Source organism: Macaca thibetana, chromosome 2 (genome assembly GCF_024542745.1).
Source record: "Macaca thibetana thibetana isolate TM-01 chromosome 2, ASM2454274v1, whole genome shotgun sequence".
Classification (NCBI taxonomy): domain Eukaryota; kingdom Metazoa; phylum Chordata; class Mammalia; order Primates; family Cercopithecidae; genus Macaca; species Macaca thibetana.
Window position 1 is genome coordinate 182,147,179 of NC_065579.1, and position 12,236 is coordinate 182,159,414.

The window sequence follows — 12,236 nt, forward strand, 5'->3', positions numbered from 1 at the left end:
AGATGCTTTTCGAGATGATGACAGTGTTCTTTTTACTATCCAATACAGTAACTATCAGGCACGTGGCTCTTGAGCTTCTTGTGTTTAGTGCAACTAAGGAACTGAATTTTAAGTTTTATTTGAATTTAAATTTTAATAGCCACACGTGGCTAGTGACTACTGTCTTGGATAGTGTAGGTCTAGAACCTTGTAGACCATTATATGGACTTCAGCTTTCATGTTTTATCTCTTTCTCATTATTCTGTCAATCTCTCCAGACTAGTCAGTGGTTCCCTTATCATCTGTTCCTTCAACTTGCCACAGGTTCTTGCCTCAAAGCCTTTGCTCTTGCCCCTGGCATATTCTTACCTTGGATATCTGAATGACTCTTTCCTCTACTTTAGTGAGGTTCCTGCTCAAAAGTCACCTTATCAGAGGCCTTACCTCATCCTCTTGCTTAAAATCACCACCAACACCATGCTTACTTATGCATTTCCTACCCACTTTATTTTTCTGCATAGCACTCATACTGTATGTTTGTTGTCCCCCAATAGAATATGAGCTCTGTAAGGCAAGGATTTGTTTTTCATTGCCTGTTACAGAGGCCAGCATACGGTAGGTATCCAATGAATATTTGTTGAATAAATGAATGAGCTTTGAAGGCACTGGCAGGTTTTAAACAGGAATGTCATTATCTGACTTGTCTCAGAACAGGATTACTTTGGCTGCTGGTGTGAAGACTGAAGGGAGGGTAAGGGTAGAAGCAGGGAACCCAGTTAGGAGACTATTAAAATAGTCCAGGTTAGAGAAAATGGTGGCTTGAATTAGAGTGAAGGGCATGATAGAGTCAGGGATGATTAGAAGGTTTTGGTTCGGGCAACTAGTTGCCATGTATTGAGAGGAGGAATGCTAGGGGAGTAATCAAGAGACCTGGCTTTCTGACAAAGTGGTTATGCTTAGGAAGGATTAAATCAAAGAATGAGAGATGGGACAGGGAAAAAGGTGAACAACCAGTAAAGGGAATAGTAGTGAAAAATGCATGGACTAAAATAACATGATGAGGGTAGATGGGGGTTTTAAATATGACTGGAGCCAAAGACAGGGTACAGGAGCCATACCTAACATGAAGAGAAACTTAGCAAAATTCTGTATCAATGAGATGTACAGCTCTCCACAACGATAAAACTAGTGTGCTAGAATTTGAGTGTAACTGATCCCCACACCTCTTTGCACTGTTTCCATTAAATTCTGTTCTGGTAGTTTCATTTACTGAATACAACTTGAGCAAAAAACAAAAAACTCTCCCCATTAGAGTGGTTTGGGATATTAGATCTTACTACTAAAGTATCCATTCACCCAACAGTTTAAGTACCTAGTAATAGGGGACTTCTTTAAATGTCTTGGAAACTAATTTTTGAGAAGGTTCTATAAATTTAAGGGGAAAGTTTATCTTCTAGGGAAATACAAAGAACCTTATTGCTTTAGATCTGTGATTGTCAAACCTTAGCTTGTATCAGAATCACCTGGAGGATTTGTTACGCCAGATGGCCTCCAACCTGACCACAATTTAGCATTTCTAACAAATTTCCAGGTGATGCTGATTCTGCTGCTCTAGAAACCACATAAGAATCACTGCTAGAAGATACTACTACATCAACCAGATCTCTCTCTACCAGGCTTCATCCTTTGACTCTGAAATCACTGATCCTCAGGCAAATCTGACCCGAGTTGAATTATTAGATCCACTCATGCTCTACATTTGTAGGGAAAAGTGTGTGGCACAATGGAAACATGGTTTTGGGACCCATCTGATTTTTCAGTCACCCTCTGCATTTATTAGCTGTGTGATTTTAACCAGGTTAACCTTTCTGAACTTTGGTGTCTACAGAGCAGTGTTCATATTTACCCTTGAGTTGTACAATTAGAGGTAGCATATATCAACAAGCCATTTCTTCCCCTGCTGTGCAGTACCCATCAATAAGGCATGAAACTTTCTATCATTTACAATTTTTATTCCAAGTATTAGTGGATTGACTCTATTTCAAATCTTGATGTACAGTTAAAACATCTGTCCCTGTTTTATCAGTTGATTCTTAAAATCAGTACAGACATTATGCTATGAAAATCAGCTGAATTTGGTTATCTTGGAAGCCTATTTAGTAGTAGTTGCTTCCCAGAATTCCTCAAATTTCAGAAAAGGAAAATGAAGTTATCGAAACCCCAATAACTTTGTCCAAATACCTCAATACCTTCATTATTTTGAATATGGAATATATTGAGTCTAAGATCATATGACCATAAATCAGACTGATAATTTTAGATCTCGGCTCTAGAATGTTTCAATAACACTCTCATAGTGTTTCAAGGCATAATGCTTGTAAGGTGCACAAATCATTTTATCCCATTTATCATTTGCAGTGTGATCTCATCACATCAGAAAGGTTTTTTTCCTACTTAAAGCCCCATTTTTTCCAATTGCAAGTTATAACAAATAGTTTAGAGGGTTTTCCTTTGTTAGCGAACCAAAAAAGTAGGAGCCCTCATGCTCAAGGACATCACTTTGGGTTACAGCTTACTGACTTTAAAACATTTGTTTCCCCAGTGAAATTCTTTCCTAGGAAATAATTTTCATCATCATTTATATTGTAATATTTCAAAATGATTTCAGTCTTTGTTTTTTTTAAGTTCCACCAGAAGCTCTTCATTTTTGAAGAATTACCAATGTAGAAAATTTATCTACTGTCTTGCCTTTGGAGAGTTCTGACACCTACTAAGTTTGCAGAAAGTACTGTATCACACTGAACCCACTTACCTGAAGTGACTTTGGTGAAACAGAATTCTATCAACTTTTATTCCTCCATATAGGCATTCGTTAAAATGTCCAAAAATGCCTATTCTGTGTAAAATTTTAGATATTTCTATTTTCTATATTATGTTTTAAAAAAATCACTCAATCCAAATATGGTAATGATACTAACTGAAATATGCCATTCCTTTATAAGACATAATTGACATTTTCATTTAATATATACCTTATATAAGTCTAATTCCTTTTGAAAGCAATGTACTACATAAAATTGAACACTTGATTACCAACAAGGACAACGTTTTATTGAACAAATCTATGTACAGTACAAAAAATTTCTTGAAATGAGACACTATTGTTGATTTATTGCAGTTCAATGGCTCAGTTTTAATTTGTACTCTTATAAAATGCAAAGTAAAATAATTTAACATTCAACAAGGAAGCACAAATTTCCTTTCTTGCTGAATCTGTAATATCTTTCACATATTAACAATTCCAAAATGCATATGCAGCATTTACTCATTCTGAAAAGGTGTTTTACAGTACCAAATAAATTAAAAAATAAACACTATCATCCCTTTTAGGTTTTTCATCCATACATCAGTATTAAACCAAACATGAAAGGAGTACGGCTGAACCTTCAGTGTGATTTGAAAAGAATCACAAGTTCAATGATATAAATTATTTAAGTATTATATAATTGGTGGTTTTAAAAAAATGAATATGGCTAAAGCCCAAAGTACCAGTGTCCTTGTCCATGGAGATTACCCTTTTTACCTCCTCCATAATATCTGAGCAGCAAAAATTCAGATTTGCTATTTTCTTGACCTTACTGACACACAGCAGAAATTTAACATTTAATTTTTTGGAGGAAATTTTTATTTAAAAATGAAGATTTGAAACTTGGTCCATGTAGGATGAATACATCCTCAAAACAGAAGAAAAGAATCTGAGGAATAAGAAGCAAGCTTCCTTTTCTTCTGAAGCTCAAATTAGAACTGTTGGAAGTGTATGCACCCTATAAAAGCAAAATGATGTAGGTTTATGTGCTAAAAGACAGACATAATAAAATGAACACATTCTTTCACTAGCTATTTGAGAAATATATAAACCGAGGTTAAGACAGGGTGGTCAAATAGAAGTTTATAAAACATTCCTTGATTTAGTTATATATAAACCAGTTTGATCTCAGTCTTTCAGAAATAATTTTCTCTTAGCAACACAAAAGTAGAAATAAACCTCAAATTAAAGACAAATAACAAATGGAATATATTTGAAACATCTTTGCATGAACAATGGAAGTAATGAAAATGGAATACTTTGTGGGCATGGATTTATATCAGTTGTTACAACTTGTGAAAAATGTGATAAAATATTAAACTTCTGGAAAATGTACAAAGCAGAAATATTTCAAAAGACTTCACTGTCCAAATGAACCAGTTTCCAAACAGACTTTTTATTACAAGACATACTTTTAGAATGAACTAAAATAAAAATCATTACATTTTTAGTATCAAGAAATACAGAAAACATTTTTTTAGCTGACCTTAAAGAAAAGACTTGAATTATGAGCTGTGTTTAGTTACCTAAATGTAAATTCCACAGCCTAATGTAGGCTACATAACAGAAACAAATTTAAATTTGGAATGGACTTATGACCATCATTGCATAGTAGTGAATGCTGATGATAAACGAATAAAACCGGGAAATTTAAAAAAAATCATCTGATCTATCATGATCTGGAAATCCTAATAAAATATGGATGCTACCTGGAAGAAATTCCCCACTTCCATAATAGCCTCATTGAAGAAGCTCTAATAATAGGGTCTGATGAGATTATCTGCCTTGAACAAAGATTTTGTTATTTAGAATAACTGGAATATTTGACATTGGGACATTAGGAGATCCGTTTTGAAACAGTTTGCCTTTTTGTTATTTTTATCCCTGTTTTAGATTCACACACTATTAGGTAAAAGGAAGTCTTTAAGTATCTTCCTTTCCATAATGGACAAATGGAAAACATCTGAGAGAGTATTTTTTAAAATATTTATTTTGTTAACACTTTAAGTTAAAATTTTCTTAGGAAAATAACTTACCACTAAGGAAAACAATGCATGAATGTATCTCTTATTGTGTTGTGCAAATGTTTTGTGTAACTACTGCCTTTTACATATAAAAATTACTATTCAGACCAGAGTCATCACTAATGAATTAAAAAACAGGAGTAGTATGGCTTATTTTGGAATTACCTCTCCTAATAGAATAAAATGAATGAATTCTCAACCTGATTCTTAGCTGATTTTTTGAGCCAGTTATTTTAATAGGACTGTACTTAGATAACTCATATTAATGTCTAAAGGACCTTATTATGAATCATCAAGCAATGTCCCAACATATATACAAACAGAAATATCCCAGTGTGCTTTTACCATTATTCACATTGAATAATTTGCAATTCAGTGTTTTCCTTCAACTACAAAGCCTGTAAAGTCTTAGATTCCTTTCATCTCTCCCCAGAGTTACTGATGGTTTTTTTCCCCTATTTTATTGACACTGCTGCCCTTTAAATGTAACTAATTTATACCACAAAAGTGGTTAGTGGGAGGTTCCATCAAGAGCTTATTAGCAAAGCACTGTGGTTTTTTTTTAATTTCTTAATTTTCAATGCTGGCGTGCCATTCATTGAACTTTGACTTAATTAATCATCTGGAAACCAGTTACAATCTTTAATTGATAGCACTGTGGTATGTTAATGTATAAGTTTCTAAATCATCACAAACCAAACAGCAGCGGTTCCTTCAACATGTTTGACCAGAAGGGAGGGGACATAATCTGATTATGCATGACAAGAAAACAAACCCCATTTGTAGAATAAAATACTTTAAATGGTTTATTCTTGTAAACCAGCCCCCCTCCCCACACACACTTTTTAATAATGTGTTAACTTTTCCCTTTCTGTAAGGCCATCGCTGGTTTTCTGACTAGTTGCCTAAACATGTTTCTCATATAAGCGAAACTGAACATGCTGCTGCTATTAATCATCATAAACTTTAAAATGTGGTTTTCTGGAAAACTGGTACTTTGGGAGTTTTATAATAACCCTTTTGGAGTCTAAGCCAGCACATCTCTGTGAGTTCATTCTAGAAAATGTGCTTCGTCTTTATCTTTAGTAATCCGAGACCACTCTAAAATTAAGGCCATCAGGGAAATAGCAAACTGATGATGCATTTTCTTATAGTGTTTTTTTCACACTACTGCTTGATTGATAGGTCTTTCTGAAATATTTTCATCAGGCACCTGTAAAACAGAACACATCTGTTAATTCAAATTTTATTGACGTTCAACCAGAATTCCAAGTCAGATTCCTGTTTAATTTACACCCTGTCATTTTAAAGGATATTGCTATTAGTAGAAAGACAAGCTCTTTTTCTGATTTTGTTTCTCACTTATTTTCTGTTCTTTTTCTACTTCTATTTTTGTAACAGAGACACAGATTCACTTGATTTATATTCTGGAATGCATATGAAAAATAATTCCCATCAAAATTACAACTTTTATTACAGAAACTTGGAATGAAGAAGAACTTTTGATACAGTGGAAGAAGTATAATCAAAGAATATGAAAAACCTGTGTTCAGATTCTGCCTTGCACAAGTTCATAGGCAAAGCCCTATGCAAATTACTTGTGAATTTCAGTTGCTTGATCTATCAAACAGGAATATTAGTATCACCTCATACTGGTTGTATGTATTAAAGGAAATAACGTATGGAGTAATGCTTCACTATCTGTGCTACACAAATGTCAAGTTTTTAAATCTCAAAGATCTATAATAGTTTTATTTATGCCATTTTCTTTTTTTACAGATATCTCTACTAAGAAGATAGAAGACTTACTTTCATCATCTGAATCAAATCCAAAGAGTGTCTGACATTTCTTTTGTGCAAGATGAGCCTCAAGTGCTTCTGCATTACAGTAGGTGGTCAGGCATTTGCCACATCTTAATCTTTTCACTGATTTTTTATATACGTTATCTTGATCAGAACAGGCATCTACTCTATCAGTCAGAAATTTTCTGCGTTTTGGCATACTAAGATACCGTTCGTCAAGGTAACTGGGAGGCAATGGTCTGACGTATGGTTTTGTTAAAATTAAGCCATATGAAGTATGTTCACTTGTCAGATTTGGTTTGGAAGGTGCCTGAGATACTGGCAAGGTATTGTGTTCTTGTGGTACAACACTGGGTAAAATGGAACCATTTTCTGTCCTGATTCTGTTTGTATCAATTTTCAAAGCAGGATCCGATGAAACTAAAGGTGTTTGCTCTATTTCACTATGTCCATTGACTAAATCACTACTGCTACAATTATTTTCAGAATTTGGCTCTATGTCAGGCATCTTTTGGTCTATCAAGCTTATATTTGAAACAGTGTCATCAGAACGTTCATTTCCATTCTGAACTAAACTGTCTGTTTTCTTTTCCATACTTTCTATACATGTCTTTGGTTCTGTAGACTCTTTCCTTGATTTGCTAGTAGAAACTGGCAGACTAATAGTTTGTTTCTCATTACTAGATGAGTCTTTTTCCTGATGATTAGGATTTGAGTCTGTATGAACATCCCAAAGAATTGTTTCACTTGGTTGTGCAGATGATTCTGGTGTTTTACTTAAATAGTGCTGAGCTTCATGTTCATATAGCAGAGGAAGATCTTCAAAAAGCTCATGGCATTCTGGAAAACTACACTGAGCTTGAAATATCCTGTGACTTTTTGTGTGCTGGGCAAGCTGGAATGGCAGCTTAAATGACTCGTTGCAATTAAAATGCAAACAAAAATACACATTTGGATAGCTGTGTCTATTAAGGTGGTCTATAAAATGTTGAGAATCTTCAAATTGCCTTTGACAAAATTTGCATTTTCCTTTGCTCCACTTCATTACTGTTTGTCGCACATTTAAATCAGTTGGATGTACGGTCATTGCATGTTTATTTAGAAACCCAATTCTTTTAAATATCCGGACACAGCCAAGAGCAGGACACTTAAAGTTTCCTTCTTGATCTGTGGCATATATGTCTTTTGGATGGCATACAGTTCCATTGATTTTATGAATTACTGAAGTTTCTTGATTCAGGTCATAATCATCTTCTTCATAATCACCTTCTTCATCCTCTTCCTCCTCATAATCATCCCCACATTCAGGTAAAGGCTTCAAGACATTATTTAAAGAAGTTACAGGACTGCCATTTTCAATAACATTTTCAATAACATCTTCGGGTACACTGACGGGAATTTCAATGAATTCAGCCACATGCTCAGGGATGACTTCTTTGTTTCCTTCACTAGGAGCAGTAAGAGTCTCTACTTCCAAATCTTTACTATCCGAATTCCCATTTTCAAATGAAATGGAAGAATTAGAACAATTTATTTCTCCCAAGGCAGTGACTTCCTGATCATCCTGTTGAGCTGCAGCAATTTGCTGTCTCTGTATCTTCTTAACATGATTCTTTAAATGCTTCTGCATAAGTCCTCTGTTTCTAAATTTCCTACCACATATTACACATGCAAAACTGCCTTTTTTCTGATGAGCCTGGGCATGCCTTACGATGTGACCACCTAGAAATTCCTTGTTACATAACATACAACGATGCCTTGGGACATTGTGATCTACTTTGGAAGTATTAAGAGCTGCAAAGTTTTTCTTCGTATTAATATGACCTTTAGGCTGCACTCCAGATACATCATCAGGATCAGTCTCTCCAGTGCTCTGATCTGTAAGAGAGTCAAACCCTTCATCCAAACCTTGCTGTTCTTCTGTCCTTTTTAGATTACCTGCATTATTTTCCAGTGTGCTTTCATTTAGAAATCTAACTACTGATTTATCACTCAACAATGCTACGCAGTTTTTCTTAATCATTACAAAGTTCCAAAATTCAGGGTCAAAAAACAATCCCTTTTTCAAAATCGGAAGCAATTCAAAACGAACACGATTTTGAACACTACTTGTGCCTTCATTATATTCTTCATCTGGACGTTTGTAAAGCTCTTCAACAGTACGATACGCTTCTAAGGAGCGCTCCAGAAAAAATATTGAGAGTGCACAAATCCTGAGGATCTCCAAATCATTTGGCAAAAAATGTGCAATTGTTTTATAAATCAGACATTTAGTTTTGGGATCATCATGAAGGTCGAGTTGCAGAGCACAACCACATATTTCGACACAAATTTGCAAGCCTTCTTCTTCAACCTGGAAAAATAAAAATATTAGTGCTACTTTTTTTTTTTTTCCAAAAAATGGTTACATTAGTCTATCTTTAAAAAATACAACTCTTAAAAATGAAAGCTGAATAAACATAGTATTCTATTGTGCAGTTTTCCATATTTAGTAGCCTTGTTTAACTCTTTAAATATATACCTTTCTCTGTTTTTAAAACTTGAGAATAATGTGGAATAGATAGCATTTTAGCTTCTAATTTATTTAATTTTCACATTTGACAAGCCCTACTATCCATAATACAAAATGGACTTACGGTGTTTCATAAACTTATGGTGATTAAGATTTCTTAGAATTCTAGACCCCCATTTATTATTTTAGGTATAAATCTCATATTCTTTGAGAGAAGGGTCAAAATTATACGTATTTTAACAGATTTATCAATTTTCCATATCAAGAAATAAACTAGGCTTAAAAAAAAACTTCTTATGGGAACTTTTATTATGGTGCTATATGAAAAAATATTACTTATTTTGCTTATTAAGTAATGTTATTTATCCAGAAAGGGGGGAAATGTGGCCCACATAAAGAAGGCAGTTATAATCTTTCCAAATCTAATAAGGTATATAAGGCTCAGAATAATGAGCCCTCCTGGAAGTTATCTGAATAGTACTCAAGCTTTGAAACGTTTACTGATGACTCAAGGATAATTGCATCAGCTTTTACTTGGGAATCTTTTGTCAACCCATCTTAGTTATAATAGTGTCTCTCTAGTGGTGTGGAATAATCTAAAGGCTTATTTTGATTGCAGGAGATACCATAATAATGTCTTTAACATCATACATATGTATGTATGTCATACTGCCTACATATGGTATAGTAGAGATTACAGGGAGGGATACTACCTTGCCAGCCTCACGTTTTCTTAGTCCCTTACATGCTGTGTAACCCTGCAGAACTACTTAGATTTCCCACAGGCAGACCTTAACTTACCACATCTTATTTTCACTTTAGCTAGTAAATTCCTACTGATCCTCCTATTCATTCTTTTGAGAATCAGCTCTAATCTGAAGGTTTTTCTTCCCACTTATCCTGGTCTCTGCCCTGAGGTACAGTTAAAATTCCCCATTCTTTCCACCCAGAATAACTTATCTTTAAAAAACATTTCAATTTTGTTTTATAAATATCTGTGTATGTGTATGTCCTCACCTCCTAACTTTGAATTCCTAAATTACAGGGGACAGTGTTTCATTTTTTATATCTCCCTATAGTTAGCATAAAAGTTGGTACATTGTAACCTCTGAATAAATGTTTGCAGAATGAGTGAAAGTCGGACCTATTGCATTTACTTAGTTTGCTCCTACAAATCCATCATCTACAACTTGGAATCCTTTCTGAATTCCAACTACTTATTTCTAAATGTCAATTATAATTAGACTTTACTACCTAGATTTTTCAGATACAGCAAATTCAAAATCCATTCATTCAAAACAGAATTCCTTTTCTTTCTCCATACTTCTATCTACATCTTTTTTTTTTTTTTTTTTTTTTTTTTGAGACAGAGTCTTGCACTGTCACCCAGGCTGGAGTGCAATTGCGCGATCTTGGCTCACTGCAACCTCTGCCTCCTGGGTTCAAGTAGTTCTCCTGCCTCAGCCTCCCCAGTAGCGGGACTACAGCCATGAGCCACCACACCCAGCTAATTTTTGTATTTTTAGTAGAGATGCGGTTTCACCATGTTGGCCAGATTGGTCTCGAACTTCTGGCCTCAAGTGATCTGCCCACCTCGGAATCCCAAAGTACTGGGATTACAGGTGTAGGCCATCGCTCCCAGCCTACGTCCTCTATCTTGGCTCATAAAATTATAATGTATACAGATGCTCACATTTAAAAATCTTAAGATCATCAAAAAAGAGAACAGGCTACTTCCTTACCTGAAATCTTTTGATGGTTCCAGGATATTTATGAATTTTCAATTCGTTCAATGAAATGAATGAATTGTTGCATTCAAATTCCTTTAAGTATCTCCAACAATCACTCCTCCTACCACACACAGTCTCTGGCATTAGTCTCATCCCCCACCCACTTCCCCACATTTCTCTGCTACCCTTTAATGTCACCAGATGGTTGTGAAAAACAAATAATAAAATGAGGAAAAAGTGCCCTGTAAGCTATAAAATTCTCTACAAATGTTAATACTATTCTCATGTCATTGAAAACCCAGCTTAAAGTATTTCCTCCGTGAACCCTTTTTAGATATGCCATCTATGTCTCCTGAACTCACACAGTATTTATGACTCTTCACAGTACTGAGGCAATTGAATGATTTATTCCAACAAATAAGTCTTTTTAGTGGAGTATAAACTATTAAGCATCGTATTTTTAATACTTATTTCATCTTTCAATTTTCCTTTTATAATATATTCATAGGTTTACCCCACATGTGAAAAGAAGAAAGCTCTGTGATGACTGGCAAAACCTCACTTACATTGTAAACTTTCTATAATAATATATATCAATTTTTGGTACAAATAAGAATCATGTACAAAAATATGGATACATTTTTATTTTTTAAAATTAAGTTTTACAGGTGATTCTAATGCACATCAAATGTTAAGACATGTTCTGTAACATAGTTTTCTTCTTTTGTTGGAAGGAGAGGTTTACTTTGAGAATGCATTTGAATGATATTTCACCATTTAATAAGCATACCATGAATGCAGTTAGCAAAATTACCATGAGAGTATGATCACTACATGATCATACATCTAATGAGTGATGTGATAATGAATGTAATAAATGCATAAAAACATAAAAAAAATTAAAATGTATTATTTAATAGATGCCTCCTTATATATTTAAAAGTAACCAACATAGAGATTCCGTTTAATGGTGCTACCTAAAATATAAAGTGGCTTTATCTTTATACTCAAAGTCCTGTTGATATTTTGGGGAGAAAACTAAAAGATCTGCAGGATCCACTTTCATGTCTACGTAAGACTCATGTAGGATTGTACTCACTTGGAAGTGGCCCAAGAAAAACTTGATTCAGGACTATTTTTAGAAAGAGGTAATACATTTTTACAATTACTTCAAATAAACAATTTAAAAACTTTGTCCTTAAGTTTCAAAAACACCTCAGAATTCATTGTTCCTTTACACGTAAACAGTGGACCTAAAACTGGAACTAAGTTTCTCTGTGACAGTGAAATGGTATTATCGATAGATACACCAAGTTTATTTG

The 12,236-nt window shown here is 34.3% G+C and overlaps 1 protein-coding gene across 5 annotated transcripts in view; it reads right to left on the minus strand.

The window, feature by feature from the left end:
- Positions 1–3,068: 3,068 nt before the first annotated feature.
- ZNF654 (zinc finger protein 654) overlaps positions 3,069–12,236 on the minus strand; it is an 82,842-nt gene continuing 73,674 nt past the window's right edge. For 3 of the 5 annotated variants that reach the window (XM_050778996.1, XM_050778993.1, XM_050778998.1), the window contains one exon: positions 6,090–9,025. In XM_050778996.1, coding sequence (XP_050634953.1) covers positions 6,602–9,025 — 2,424 coding nt within the window. In that variant the 3' untranslated portion in view covers positions 6,090–6,601. The other 2 variants (XM_050778997.1, XM_050778994.1) reach the window with 1 other exon arrangement.